General features: G+C 39.6%; 1 protein-coding gene across 1 annotated transcript in view; it reads left to right on the top strand.

Moving 5' to 3' along the window:
* The first annotated feature begins 14511 nt into the window (after window positions 1-14511).
* Window positions 14512-16203, top strand: part of LOC145494333 (uncharacterized) — a 45087-nt gene continuing 43395 nt past the window's right edge. Inside the window, exon 1 of the mRNA XM_081473774.1 lies at window positions 14512-15206. Coding sequence (XP_081329900.1) covers window positions 14567-15206 — 640 coding nt within the window. The 5' untranslated portion in view covers window positions 14512-14566. The remainder of the gene's footprint in view (window positions 15207-16203) is intronic.

The following is a 16203-nucleotide window of genomic DNA, read 5'->3' as shown; positions in this document are numbered from 1 at the left end:
CGAATCGACCGAAGTTTGTCGCCACGTTTTTAGAACGACAAACGTTCATTTATCATTATTTCACGGGTATTGACTTGCGGTGGTGCGGATCGACTCCGTGCGAATCGAGTCGAATCGTTGAGTACCTCACACGAATCGACTCAAGTTTGTAGTCACGTCGTAAGAACGAGAAACGTTTATGTATTATTATTTCACGGGTCTTGACTTCCGGTGGTGCGTATCGACTCTGTGCGAATCGAGTCGAATCGTTAAGTACCTCACACGAATCGACTCAAGTTTGTAGTCACGTTTTAAGAACGAGAAACGTTTATGTATCATTCACGGGTCTTGACTTCCGGTGGTGCGGATCGACTCTGTGCGAATCGAGTCGAATCGTCAAGTGCCTCAGACGAATCGACTCTAGTTGGGTGTATTGGACATGAATGTTTAAAGATTCCCCATTTTAAAGATTTCCCATTCCCCATTCCCGTTTCCCATTCCCATTCCCATTCCCATTCCCATTCCCATTCCCATTCCCATTCCCCGATTCCCCGATTCCCCGATTCCCCGATTCCCCGATTCCCCGATTCCCCGATTCCCCGATTCCCCGATTCCCCGATTCCCCGATTCCCCGATTCCCCGATTCCCCGATTCCCCGATTCCCCGATTCCCCGATTCCCCGATTCCCCGTTCCTCGTTTTAAAGATGGCCATTTCCGAGGAATTACCTTAATCAAGTTTGGTTCGGCACATGAGTGGAGCGGCGTTTGGACCGGGCCTTTGATCGGCCTGTGGAGCTGGCAAACAACAAAGAATAAAACACACAACAGGGTAAGTAGATTTTATTCACAAAATAGAAAAATAACTGACTTTTCAAGCAAAACCGTTGCGTTCCCATACAAACCTTTCAAAATTCAAACGTTGTTACACAACACCCGCATATGCTGCATGCCGAGAGTCACGTTTCGTGTAGTCAAATTCGGTTATGTAATAGTATATGTTTTGCACCTTTCGCTAAACGTTAGTATAAAAGTACGCAAAACACATGACTCCCCCGCATTGTGTGCTTGGGCCGCCTCCATAAACATTACTGCGACCGATATAGGACCCAGTACGGGGGTAATTCAGAAACTGACGCTCGTAGTGTGCGAGAAAAGGGAGTGACGAGAATAGTAGAATGCTAACTGCAAGTTTTCAACGAAGGCGACGACGTTACATCAGCCAGCGGTCCAAAGGAAGCAGATTGCACCCTTGCAACACCAGACTAAGCGACCGCCAAGTTGAGCCTTGGAACGAAACACAAGAAAGTAAAAGAGCTGAACGAAAAGAAGTGGTTGCTGTTTACTTTCCGATTAGCCGGATCAAGGTGCAAGGATGTCTGAGCGGAGATAGCAAGTGCAGGAAAATCTTCGAAACGCTCGAGGTTTACCAAGATAACGGACTGTTTGAGAGACACGATACCCTTATCCAGTGTTTAATTAACATTTATCAGCAAAAAGAAAAACCTGACTTGCAATTGGTTTTGGTTTTCAAGATAGAAGAATCAGCAACCCACTCTTACCGAGGTAATTGGGAACACGGTAAAAAACTGCTTGAGTCGGTCATAAATTCTGACGATATGGTCGAATGTTCGGATGTCATAAAAGCAAGAGCCTGCTACTTACTTGTGGCTCACATGAGAAGAAATGAACAATACCGCGCCAGCAAGCCAAATATACAGAATATAGACCAGTTGTTTGAATTTCTTGATCGCAGCGTACATCTACTAGACAGTTACGACTCGCCTGAGGATTTGGCTGAGCTCTGCCAGACCTACGGCCGCGTTTTGATGGATTGCATGGGCATGGACCAGCTTCCGTTTGACGAGAGAAACGTTAAACGAGAAAAGGCGATGGATTACCTTCGCAGAGCCATGGATTTCAGCAACGAACATCTTCGGGAGAGAGATCAGATGAAAAGGCAAAGTTACGCCCTCCTCCAGATTGCAATGATACTCCTAGGTAGCTGTTCAACCTTCCCACCGACTCAAGAAAACCACGTTCCACTGAATGATATTGAAGAAGCTGAAAGACTCCTTGGTATTATCAAGTCCAAATTCGGTGACACTATCCCAACGGCTACAAGGATGCTTCTCTCGAAGGCCGAATCGGATCTGTTTTATCGTAAGGGACAATACCAACGAGCCAAACACAGGGCCGAGGATGCTTATGGCTACGCTTCCCGCCATGGATTCAACACAGAGTTGAAGACCTTGCAAGACAGAATAGATTTCTATCAGAAGAACCTTGAAACACGCGACCAGAATCAGGGGTTTCATTAAGGGCCGGCCTCCGGGCACCGGGTGACATTACCTCGTTATCTCGTTGTGATGATGCATTGGGAAAACATATTATATGTTACATATGAACGCCCACTTGAATTGTGTAAAAATTACGCGACAAAGAACTCGATATTTTTCTGCTCGTGTCATGTAAACTTTGAGTCGCGATATATTGAAAGGGTCTTTTATATGTTGTGTGCGTTAAAAAGTGCTGTGAAGTGAGGAGTGAAAAGTTTTTCGCTGATAATTTTGCTTAGGTAAATGAATTGTTTATCATATATATAAGAAACTTCAACAAAAGAGGCTGTTTTGATTAGTACTATCTTCATGTTCGTATTGAAAACCTTTTTCTCCCACAATGGAGTAGTAATTGTACTTCCGCGTTCCCCGCTAGAATAGATGGTCTGAATTTAATTGTGAAATCTAATACCGAGGAACCGTCGGTTGACAGTTCGTCGCTCTAAATTTATAGCGAAAACAGCAACATAGTTTTGAAAATGCCGTATTCTTGGGGCAACCCTAAAAGACAGAATCCGGAAAGTGAATCCGAAACGGGAAACCAGAATCCGGAATCCGGGATCCAGATATTAATGTATGAATGACAATAGATATAATTCACTTCAGCGATGTCTAATAAAAAATATAGGGAAAAATTATTTTGTTATTTATTGTCTTTGCTATCCTTCAACCACTAATTGTAATTGTTAAAATCGTCTTGCCCAGTTCTGAACAACCCTTAGCTGTATATCTGGCCCAGTTGTTCAAAAGCTGGATTAAATCACTATCCAGTCAGGATTAGAGATTTTTCGGGTGGATAGAGTTACCCATAGCCTGCGAGCAGGCTCTAGTATCTGTCTCAAGTGTCTGAGTAGGCCCTAGTGTCTAGTGCCTTGTTGCGTCGGCATGTGCGCGATTGCCTTCTCGGGGTTTCGCCGCTCAAGCCCCCGGCCCAAACACGAGAGCCTGCTTGCAGGCACGTAGACTAAGTTCCCCATCGTTTGTTCAACCTGGCCCTGGTGAGAGCGCGGTTCTTGTCTAGATCAAATTGTTCTGAGAAGACTAGTGAATAGCACAATTGCAACAAGCTATTGCGGTGAGTTTCTGGCAGTCTTTTAGCATCTTTTAACAACATGTGGTCCGACCATTTGCAAGCGAGAAGCAGACGGAAGTAAGTGTGCAACATTCCTATAAACTGTTTTATACGATGGCCGGCAAGAATATGTAGTGGCGATTTGTAACAGAATCAGTGTGGAAATAGTGTTGATCTGGAATTAGTCTCGTATCTGTTGGGAAAAACAAATTTATTTAGACGACCCAGGTTAGCCTTTGGACATTGAAGATTAAGAACGTCAATGTACAGAGGGCTGCCGCTGACGGAGACCCTGTTCTCTATGACATTTTGTTCCTTGTTCAGCTTCCACTTGACAGAAAGGCCAAATTTATACCCCGGTAAATTGCAGATCACTTATTAAACAAAATGGCAATTACCAGCAAGCTTATTTTAGACGCTCTCAGGGTGCGTGGAATCATATTACGATGCACGTTGTTTAGATTCTCATAATCATAGCCCTCACTAGAAATAACGGTTGCACGAATTTCAACAGACGTGGAATTTCTGTTTCAAAAAAGTTAAGTTTAAGGTCTTTTTTACTTGGCCTCTTATTTTTTACAGGCAAAAGCTATGCAAAACAATTTTCTCGTATTTGAAGAACTTGTTTTCTCTTATTTCCGGTTTCCGGATTCTGGTCTCCGGGTTTTAGGGTTGCCCGCCTACTCTTGGGAATGTGATCTTTTCCTGTTTCTGGCTAAATCAGTTCTCCCTGGTTCTTCACAAGTACAACATCTACTTTACCCATTGTGCATGGTCAGATGCAAAACATATGACTTAGCTTGAAGATAAGCTATCCCTAAAAATATGCCAACCTATATGGTAACCAAATTACCTGCTACACACTTCCTCCCCAAATTTATTCATATATTGCAAGAACGCTGGAGACCCTTTATCTTACCAAATCCCAACGAAAACCATATTCTCCCTTGAAAATTGCTATCAAAGGGGAATTTCATTAATTGGAGAAAAATTGTCCATAGTTTTACATGTGCAGATTTGTAAAATGGTATTCCATCAGTATTGAACATCCCACTAGAAATTGGATATTTACCAAGACGAAGTCGAGGTGAATATTGATCTCAGCAAGTAAACATGGTGGACACTGATGCTGAATGAATTTTCATTGTCGAGGAAAAGGATATTTGAAATGATGGATAATTTTCAAACTGACTGTTCTCGCCCTTGGACCTACAATCTTCTCAAGAATTCATATTCAAGGCATTTAAGAGTCATGAACCTAAACGCAGTGGTTTTGTTGATCACCAGCAGGTCAGATCGAAGGACTGAAATTTATTTTTCGTCAAACTGAAGCTGCTCATTTTTCGACAATGATGACAACTGTAAATGAAGTGAACAATGATAAAACAAAGGTACTGGATGAATGTATTTTGCGTAGTGTTTCGCTCGTTCATTTTACTGCTGAACTTGATGAGTAAATTGAGTCACAATCGATGTACATGTAAGCTTTTTATTAAGACGGGCTGCATACGTGCATGCACACGAACAATTTCGTCTGTGCTTTTATATTTTATTCCGTTATTTTGTGGTCCTTGATATTCACCTCTGAAAATTATGCTTAAACAATTATTCGCCCCAGGCTTAGTGAACATTGGTGAATATTCACCAATGTTCACTTCGCCTTCAGGAATTATTGCTACCAGCTCCCGCTTGCGCCCTTTCGCCCACTCCCAGTTTCCCAATCGCCCTTTTCCGCTAAGAAAAAAGTAGGGACCTAATGAGTACTTGTGTCTGCTGCAATGGAATGGGATGGGATATCCTTACAGATGGCAGTTCAATGGGCTAATACTTAGCCATACCTAAATTTGTGAGAACTCTCACTTTGGGGAAACTTATGCTGGATTATTTCAAGGATATCTATAAACACTGCAGATGGTTCATTTTGTTGTGGAACTTTATTCTGTGCTAACTAAGTATTGATGACATGTTCTACATAGCAGCTCTTGATTGCTGACACTTATTGGTTTAAAAGATATTTTTTCAGCAACAGGGTTTGGTTTCCTTATTTTAGCAGCTGCGAAAGCGCTGTGTTTATATCACAGCTGGTCACAACAACTACAAATATATAATGGACCCTGGGACGCAATGTTATGGAAACTTGCGGATGTTAAGGCAGCCGTGTTTTGTATTTTTTGTTTTGTTGCTTTTTGACATTTCAGTGTTTTCATTCTCTTTAGTGGTTAAACTTTGCTTACAAAGTCAGCGTTGTAGTTGTTTTTGTGAAAAACACGTTCAAGGTATCTGTTTTCGCCACGTGACATCGTCACGTAAGCTGTCCGGTGTGTCACAAACTATTCGTAACTATTCGTCTTGTCAAAGTCTTTATAGTCGTGGCTTTGTGTGAAGTCGGGGTGTAGGATTATTCGTCAAGTAATCTGTCAGTATGCATCGGTTTTCTGCACACTGTCGTTCGCAGTTCGTTGTAGTCGCAGCTTACCAAACAGTCTAGAAAAGGAAGTTTTTCGTTTAGGTGATCTTGAAAATCGTCAATTTCGTCTTTGTGGACGGCGGTAAAGGTGTCGTCAACGTAGCGTAACCAAAGCAGTATCGTTTGTCGGCAAGTTGCAAGTGCGCGTTCCTCCACGTGCTGCATCACAATTTCTGCGACAACTACAGAAATAGGCGACCCCATGGCTGTTCCATGCAACTGTTTGTAGTGTTTACCGTTGTACTGAAAGTAAGTCGATGGAAGGCAAAGGTTCAGTAAGTCCATGATGTCTTCTGTCGGGAACGGTAGTTTAACAGTAGGTTGTTGTCCCGGGGGGGGGGGGGGCACTGCCATATATGGCATATATGTTTTAAAAGGTTCTTGAAGTTCTTTAAGGAGGTGGACTGTTTGAGAGCGGTAGGAGTTAGTTCCCATGCTATTGGACCTCTATATCTTAAAGAATTTCTACCAATGTCCAAGTTGAATCTATGTAGTACAAAGTGATTACTATTTCTAAGATTATAGTATGGGTTAGCAATACTAAAGAGGTTTGTTATTTTATCTGGGGTAATGTTACAATTTACTTTGTACATTAGGGTGAGTAGTTTCTTTTTATATTGATTTGATAGTGGCTCCCATCCAGTTGTTTCTAGGGCGTCTTGATCTGATATGTCCCGTGGTAGACAGTGGATGAGTTTAGCTGCCCTTGCCTGAATGTGTTCAAGCTCGTTGATTAGAGATGGTGTGCTAGTGCCCCAAACTAAGTTACAATAAGTGATAGTAGGGACAATGCTGCTGAAGTAAATTGTTTCTAGTGTGCTTGTTGGTAGGTATTTAAATCTTTTAAACTGTCTTACTTTCTTTCCAAAAGATTTGCAGAGGTGTTCTATGTGACTGTTCCAAGAGAGCTGGGAGTCAATAATGATCCCCAGACATCTTGTTTCGGAAACAACATTCAGGATTTTATCTCCTAGTTTAATGGGTCTTAGCGGGCCATAGAAGGCTGTATGGGATATGATCATAGCCTCAGACTTCCCAGCGTGTATAGTTAATTTGTTGTTTCTGCACCAGAGCGAAATCTCTAAGAGGGCTCTGTTTAGACCGTCGACTACTTCATCGACATTGTTACCAATGATATGTAGCGTCGTGTCGTCAGCGTACAATTCCAGGTTGCCCTCAGTTATCGAATCACTGAGATCAGAGCCAGGAGCCAATGGGCTCCTGTCAGAGCGTTTGGCTCTAGAATAGGGTATAGTTTTTCACAAAACTGACTAGTTGGTTGAAGATTTTATCTAGACTAAGGAAACCAGGAATTGCCACTCAAAAATATAAAAAGAATCAAATCAGCAGGTTTAAATTTACGCAAATCAGCCTCAACAGTGTCGATAGATGGGGGGGATTTGGGGAGTTTACTCTAGTATAGGGTAGCAAAATTCAGCTGAACAAGCTCTGGTATAGGCTAAGGGTTCCAGGGTCCCAGCGGCAAATCCCCACCCAGAAATTCCCAAAGTACCTCCCCCGGGGTTGTTGTATAGCGGTCTCGGTACACTGTAATGCCAATTGAAGTGGAATACTGGTGAACAGAGTTTTCAAATCAAAAGACACAAGTTTGTAGTCGTCAAGTATCTGTACTGTCTTAATAGCGTCAAGAAAGTTCTCCGTAGATTGTAGTTTGCGTCTTGATTTGTCAGTAAGGGGTTGTAGTATGGTCGTCAAGTACTTAGACAGTTGATACGTAAGGGACCCACAGAATGACACTATAGGTCTCATCGGTATACCAGGTTTGTACAGTTTTGGCAGTCCGTAAAGTTTCGGTCGTTGTGGTACTGAGCACCTCAGTCGATAGTAGTGTTGAGTGTCAATAGCGTAAGTATTTTGCTGTTAATTTTATGTTGAAGTGCTGGCGTCGGGTCGCGTTTAAGTTCTTCGTAAATTCACTTGACTCTGAAGATGACTTCCGCTCAGGTTGTCGAAACGTCAGTCACCAACAACAGTTCTTTTCAGAACTATCCTCACCCGGACGATCACACTATACAAACTTTGCTTATCACTGTCACATTCATAGTTTTGATTCTTTTACTAGCCTTTCGGGTATTTCTGCAATAGTTCATGTAAGAATTCCATTTTTTTTTACCGCCCATGAGTCTTGGATTTGCATTTTTCATTTTCACCTTTTGTGGTGCTTATTCCAATATTCTTCAGATCAGAATTATGTTTTCTTTTTCTATTACTTGTATGTTCTTGTTCAGAAAGAACATTTTGTTCTGTGAAACTGAAATCACAATAGCTATTTGATGGTGTTCATTTCCCAAGTAAGAGCTATTTGGTACTGTTGATACATAATAACGCACTTCGTTTACATGAACTATATATAATTTATAAACTGGTCCTGTTTGCTGAGATGATGTATGATGTGGCTCTACCAAAGTCACTGGTCCAATATTTACGTGAGATTCTACAATATAAATTTTTATATTTAGTGATTCTTCAACTGCTTGTGTAATTAGTACATCACACCATGTACCTTGCATTGACATTCTTATCAATTATATAATAATTAAATGAATGCGCGCGCTCTGATTGGTCAATCAGCTATGGTTTATTGTGCCAGTAAACTCATGGATATTTCGCGTGTCTTCTGAATTATTATATAAACGCAATAGACCACAAGTTTCTATGGTTTAGAGGCATGATAAACCACTTGGGATGTTGGAAGAACACTCGAAGAATTCGTAAATCACGAGCCTGCGGCTCGTGATTTACGAATTCTTCGAGTGTTCTTTCAACATCCCAAGTGGTTTATCAGCCTATAAACCATACAAACTTGTGGTCTATTGCTTAAGTAACCATTCCATGAATTCTGAGTATTGCTTCCGATGAAACGTTCAGGGTTATCTCCGAGGTATTGAACAGCAGCTTGTACGATGTAAAAGTGATCATTGGTATTGCTCCAGTGATTTGGTTAGACGTCGGTTCACAAACTGCTGTTTATTAAACTTCTTTAAAAACTTTATAAACACCGTGAGAACTAAAATAAAAGATACAAATAAATTACAAATTAGCTTGCGAAAATAACAGGATATAAATACATTTCACATGCTTCGAAAGTTACAAAAGTGAAAGGAGATTACTTAAGATCGTTTTACAGTGACGGTAAAACGATGTCGTATGCAACTTGACTTTATCTAAAACCTTAAGACTTAAATTTACAATTCGCAAGCTATGAAACTGAACTTAAGGTCATTTCACTGAAATAGAACCTGCACTGAGATTTTTGTGAAACTTTGCCTATTGATTGTTTATATTATAGGACCTTAATTTTGAAATAAAAATGAGGGGTCCCCATGTTCGTTTAGGAGCAACAGCACCTTGTTTATACCCATATAAATCCTTATAATACCACCATGATTGTAGTCACGATTGCTTGCTAAATTCACGTTTCCGACGATTGCTTTTTGTTCTACGCTGAGTATTGGTCCATATTTATTTTACACAGAGAACTTTATTACTCAATTCAAAACAGAAAAAAAATGATAGGTCATCATACTCGTTTGCGAGAACATGACAATTTACCTCTATGGCGAGGTCCAGCTGTAGAGAAAAAGCCGCCATTTTTTAATGCGCGCGCGCTAATCACGCGTGAAATTATGCGCAATAGGGATGGGCAATGCAATACTGGGGAATAACCTTAAGGTGATTCCTCGCATTTACATTGCGCATCCTTACTGCGCATAATTTATGGCGTCATTAGCGCGCGCTCGTGCACGCGCACATTGAAAACATGGCGGATTTGTCTTGATATTGAGTTCTGTCAGTTGAAAAATGGCCATAGCTCACTCATTTTAATCAACTAATCATTAGCTTTGCGTGAGAAAAGGCTGATCTGATTTCTCTTGTTGAAAATTGAATAAAGAAGGAAAACAGCAGCTGCACTGTAGTCTTTTCTATTTTGCAGTTTGATAGCCGTGGCAAGCAATTTGGTTCCAATATTTTAACAAGGATTCAGCTGTCTGTCAAACTCAAACTTAAAAAGTTTATTTGTGTCCGACACAAGTATTGACTGTAGTTTGAGGCGTGTTTTCATGAGTCTGAGCTCACAAAGAGTTTACAATAACTTGGAATGCGTTCTTGTAATAAGCATTAAATAATGCTAAAATAGGACATTTTCAATGCCTCACTGCTCCTTAACGGGCCGGGCATGGGCAGCCCCGTTTTTTTATTTTATAATTAAAGTTCTCGTATGATAAATATTCATTGGACAAAGTTTGAACAAAAATTTATTGGCAGTTTTATTTCAGGGGAATTACCTTAAACGACTAAAGATACAAACTGCTTACATAAACAAACTGAAATAGCGTAAAAAGTAATTACCTTGGTGCTACCTTGATCACCAGAACAATGATAAACTTGGAGAAACTTGTTAACTTGCGTCAAATTAACAGATGTTCCGTCAACTGATCTTGCTAACGAAAAAAACTACTCTTTTATAACGCTAGTTGGGTGTTGCGGCGCTACGCTTGTGCTTTCGCGACACCACAGAACTTACTAGGAAGACCTAGAAACAAGGGTAGCGTACACGCTAAACAAATACACATGAAAAAGCGTTAAATAACTGAATACACGTTCAAATAAACTTCCAATGACTAAAAAAATAGTACTATAAAGGCTACAAAGTATAGTAATTGAGTGTAAAACAGCTTAAATTAGAAACCCGTTGAAAACTTGCACAATGTTGCACGTGCAAATTTGTTGCAGAAGCGAGTGCTGCTTCAAGTGTCGTACATCATGCACGAACAACTTAACTGCTGTAGCTAAAATTGGGATTACCAAGTAATTGATGTGAAATGGCTCTAAAACAAGCAATCACCTGCAAAACCCACATCTACAGTTATCAATCCTAACTGTCCCCATCGAAAGTTAAGCAATGCCAAGGAATCTACTGGCAATCTGGTCTGATTGTCCACATCTTGTAAAGGACCTGGATTTAATTCAACATCACCCAAGTTAGGACTTTATTTACAATGCAAAAATGGATCAGACAGAACCATAGGAACTGTCTGGTATTATCCCATGTGCAGTAACAATAAAATACTTTCTCTTCTCTAAAAGAGAAAACTTTTTTTGGCTTCATGTTTGGGGAACAATTTCAGGTAGTGTCTTGCACCTGATCTGATCTCAAAAGATTCAGTCTTGATACCCAATATCCTTTGGTGCAGCAATTTGATTTTTTAATTTTTCCTGAACAACAGCTAATCCATGTACTTTAAAAATAATATTGACAAAGGTGGTAGAAAAAACAGTTGAATTTTGTGTAAAGACCTTATATACCATAATTATTTCATACTCATTCACCACACCATTTACCATTTTTCAAATATCTGCATTAGTTGCGGAGATGCCTAACTTTGAAAAATGTGTAAAATATGCGAATAAGATGACTGATGACATTATACACTCAACCCAATATTATATCAAGTATATAAATGGAGCTATCTCGGCCAATTTGCAGCAGAGACCATTGAAACTTGGTAGGCTAATAGTTCTACAGGAAGCAGCAGATATTAAAATGGAATGGCAAAGGTGGCTAGAAAAGCCTTTAGGGCAGGGGTTAACATGAAGACCATATTTTTGCTGGGTATTATGGTTTGAATGCAAATATCTCGTTCACGTTTCAAGCAGTGAAAAATCTCTCTGCTCATTTCACACAGCTACGATTTGGGCTGTTTTGTAAATTTTTTGGTGATTTTTGGGTATATTTGGGGATAAATAGTTTTTCTCAAAGGATTAGTACAATTTATGGAAATAGGAAATTTTGAAGATTTGATGTTGTTTGAAGTTAGAAATTGGTAGACGTACACTAAACAGTTGCCCACCAACCCGGGTGCCCTTTTGGGGGCAATCAACTGTCTGGTGGTGTTCCAAACCCCATTTTATCCTTGTAATCCCTCTTTAAACTTCCTAAAATTTCACCTAAATTCATGTGTACCCCCGCCTTAATATTGGGGAGGTCTTGAACCCAGTATGTTGCCATGGTAACAAAACTGTTGAGCTCATATTGTGGAGCACATTTAGCAGAAACTTTCTGCAAAGAATCAAACATTTCTGATGCAAATTGGCTGAGATATCTTTTTTCAACATATTTGATCAAAATTTGGTTGAGTGTATGATGCGATCACCTGGTAATTTGCATATTTTAAAAACTTGAACATCTCTGGGACAAAAAGAGATATTTGAAAATAGTAAACAGCATTTTTCATCCCATACAGACTACTTGTTTATGTTTTAAATGGCCTTGATAGGAAAGATGCGATTTTCGTCCTAGTAACACTTTCAGAACTCCATCACAAATTAAGAACGATCACTCACCCAGCAAGCAATAAACACCTCGACGCCAGTTTAATACAATGGTGTTTAATACACATATACTAGAACGAGCCGACCCAGACAACGATCTTTGCAGATTTCCTTCTTCGACAGCACATGGTTCTTGACAAAAACGAAAAGATGACTCTCCTAGCAAGAGTTTACGAAGCAATAAACACCTACATTTTCCTTCCAAATAGACTGACTTCGAATCCTTCAAACGTACATTGTTGTTATCGGATTAGACGTTCTTGTTTTCTCGTATTTAATTGGTTCCGAGTCTCCTCCGAAAGCTGTCTTTTACCACGACCTACTCACGACCTGTTTTCTTTGTCCTTTTCTCGTGTTCGATTGGTTAGATTATTCCCCTGAGGAACGAATTTTCTAACCGGAAGTATTAAAGGCTGACTATACCTCATGTAACACGCATGTAATGGAATCTGCAGTGAAACGTTTGAGAGTAAATCCGAGATCTTGTCGTATATGAAGGAATGGTCGCGCATGCAAATTAAGAAAAGCTTGTGGAGGACACAGAGTTGTCTCGAAAGCGAAACACTCAAAGTACTTCTACACAGCTACATCGAAAGGAATCGCCTGTTTCCTCTTATTGTAGTCTAAGGTAAGAAATGTTTAATGTACAGATGCTCAATTAACGTGAATTATATTCAGGGCTCGAAATTAACTTTTTCGTCCGGGAGCCAGCTGGCGACTAACGCGCCAGATCGTAAATTTTGGTCGCCAACTTATTTTATATATAACTTACACAAGAACACGATTTTACACGTTACTTTGCATGCAAGAAAAGTCACAACTGAAGAGCGAAAACAATTAGAAACAACACGAGGGAGCAACTTCAGAATACCCGGCCACTTGATTTACATGTACCGGAGTGCTTTGAAGAACGAGGTATATAACAATAGTTGCTATTCTTATTCAATGAGATGCTAATTGCCGCGAAAATGACGGCTTTATGTTATTTCTGTTAAACACAGACATCAAACCATTAAAAGGCCCCTCAAAAATAATTCTTTTCAGTCACCAAAAAATTGACAGCTGATTAAGTTTGTACAGGGGCTTTTCAGCCAAAAAAGAGAGAGCAAGCATTCTGCAAATAGTTTTCAAGAATAAGTGAAATATGTCACACAGTATTGTTTCGTAAATAAATAAAGGAAATGACTTCCACTGGCGGGAAACAACTTGCTAATATTTGGTTTGGTACCCTTTGGACAAAATTATAGTTTACGATGCCCGCTTACTGCGTGTATCATATTCATGATACAGATGACTTTGACATTTGACATTTCCGCGCGACTTGCCAGGGTGAAAATCTTCCGTTTTCCTTAAAAAAAAAAAGACTTTTACTCGCTGTTCGACAGAAATTCTTGTCATATGCACAGTAATCTAAAATGGCTTATGCTCGTTGCTGCCTTGAGCGTTAACCATGTGTGTCCTTTCAAATACCTCACACGCGAGCATGAGATAGAACAAATTCCGATTTACGCCACATGTTTGCGTTGGGAAAAATTGAAAAGAAAAAAAAAAAGCTTAAATAAACCACAAAATAGCTCAAAAATAATCTTTGTATTACGATCTATTCACAGAGTCGAGAGAAAACACATTTAGACTGTGGAAAACCGCTGAAAAGTGACATTTTATTTCTCAACTGAAATTCAGACAATCATGGACAAAAGTCTTGGGACAAATTTGCACTTTTGACGCTTTGGCGTACACGCCAGGCACGAATACAACTTCACCTGCCTAACCTCGCCCCCACCCCCGATACAATGTTGAAAACTAGTATGTGCAATTTCAGCTGATTTTCAACATTGTGTTGGGTGGGGAGGGGGGACAGCAACCTGTTTATAAAGGATATAGCAGCGTTTTCACCATACTTCAGTTCTAAAACACAGATAATCCGTTACATTACATAAGTGTCCCAAGGACTTTTGTCCACGATTGTAGCTACAATTCCTTGTAGCTTTGAAACAAGTTCCTGTTTTAGTATTTTATGCTTTTCCTTGAGTCATTCAAAACATTTCCACATAGAACACATCTTTGTTAACAGGTTTAATTTTATGTGGAGTAAGAAACTCCGAAAATTTTTTCTCTACATGCGCTGACCGCATGGTAATTTGCATATAAAGTGGATGTGGACAAGCAATACAGACCAGTGATCCAGCCATTCGTGGGAGGAGGATAAACACCGTACTCCTAAAACGGCTGGAAGTCTCATGTGCAAGTCACTAAAAGCTCGATTTTTTTTTTCATGTGTTTTCAGATAAGACTTACTTTAATATCAGAAGTAAGAATTAAAGCATCCAAACTGTTGTAATTATCGCTGTATATTGATGGAGAAAATGTCAGTAGAGGAGCTGAGGAAGGAGATTTATACAAACAAGGATGAAAGAAGCTGTTTATGTCTGAGAGGTAAAGGGTTGTCAAAAGTTCCTGATGCTGTATATGACCTGACTGAACTGGAGGAACTTGACTTGTCATTTAATTGTCTGAACCTATTGCCAACAAGTATTAACAGGCTGAAAAATCTGAAAATGCTGAGATTAAATGGGAACCAGTTGAGAGAACTTCCTCACAGTATTTGTGAGTTGAGTGACCTGACCGTGCTTAGTGTGGGTAACAACCAGTTGTCTGTTCTACCTTTAAACATTAAACATCTCAAGAATCTCCGGGAACTGCACTTGAGTGATAACCAGTTGACTACATTGTCTGATGAGATTGGTGAACTGAAGGAGATGAGAGGGCTGGATGTGAGTAACAACAAGTTGACAGTTTTATCATCACACATAAAACATCTCAGTAAACTCCAGGTACTGGACTTGAGTGATAACCAGTTGACTACATTGCCTGATGAGATTGGTGAACTGAAGGAGCTGGATGGGCTGCAGTTGGGTGGTAATCCTCTTGCATTGGAAGAAACGAGAAAGGCTGTGAAGCTACAGGATAAGATGAAGTTTTACACAGATGTTACAGGTAAAGATATGAAATGCTCATTATTTGTATTTTATTATATGTCTTGTGAATGAAATAAATACTGGAACATGCAGTTTAACTTAGAAATGGCAAAATAATTTAGAAATGTGCTGCTGACCTTTTAGTTTATCTTTTAGAAGAAATATATTTAATATATATATGAAGCTTATTAAGATTATTATTGTGGAAAGTTTAACTTTAACTGAATGATATAGGCATCCTCGTTAATGCATTCATGAGTAGTAAAACATTTTTAAAACAAGAAGATCTTTTAGATCTAACGGCGCTTTTAAAATTTAACTGTTCTCTTAGTACTACAGTCGCAATGCAGTGCACATTCGAAAGCAGTCCTTGATGATTCATTGATTTCTGTAGACACCACATCACTTGATCAACACAAACTGTATTATTGCACCATCGCTCTTAGTTTTTGTAAAATCTATGATGACGTAATGGTCTTAATCTGGACATGCCCATGAATGATATGAAAAGGAAACAAGTTTCACGCTATTAGTAATGCTATTAATAAACAGCTTTCTTCCTTAAAAGTCAAAATTTAATTCGTTTGTGCTATATGTAAAGGACAAACAAAGTAGTCATGCGAGTCACACAATCCAAGGTTTACGCTATCCACTAATTTTAGAATGGTTTTGTTGACATAAACACTGCAAGTTCTGGCAAGCTCTTGTTTTCCTCAGCAAATATTCAATTTTCCTTCAAATCTCTCAACTCACTTCGATGAAACAGCCCAAAATTACTGTCACCTCTGGTGAAATAAACTTGCAAAGTAAACACGATCTTATTTGTCGAGTAGCGAAAGTGAAAGCCGCAACATCAGCGTATTCCATGGCTGACGTAATGCCTTTTTTTAGTGTATTAATTATTCCCTTCGAATCCAACGCTTTGATAAAACCAAAGAAAATATATTTTACACTCAATAAAGAAAACAGTATCCGTAACATTGTCCGTGTATTAATGTTTCAACAGCTTTTGGCGA

Source organism: Orbicella franksi, chromosome 8, assembly GCF_964199315.1.
Source record: "Orbicella franksi chromosome 8, jaOrbFran1.1, whole genome shotgun sequence".
Taxonomy (NCBI): Eukaryota; Metazoa; Cnidaria; class Anthozoa; order Scleractinia; family Merulinidae; genus Orbicella; species Orbicella franksi.
This window is presented reverse-complemented; position numbering and strand designations above follow the sequence as displayed.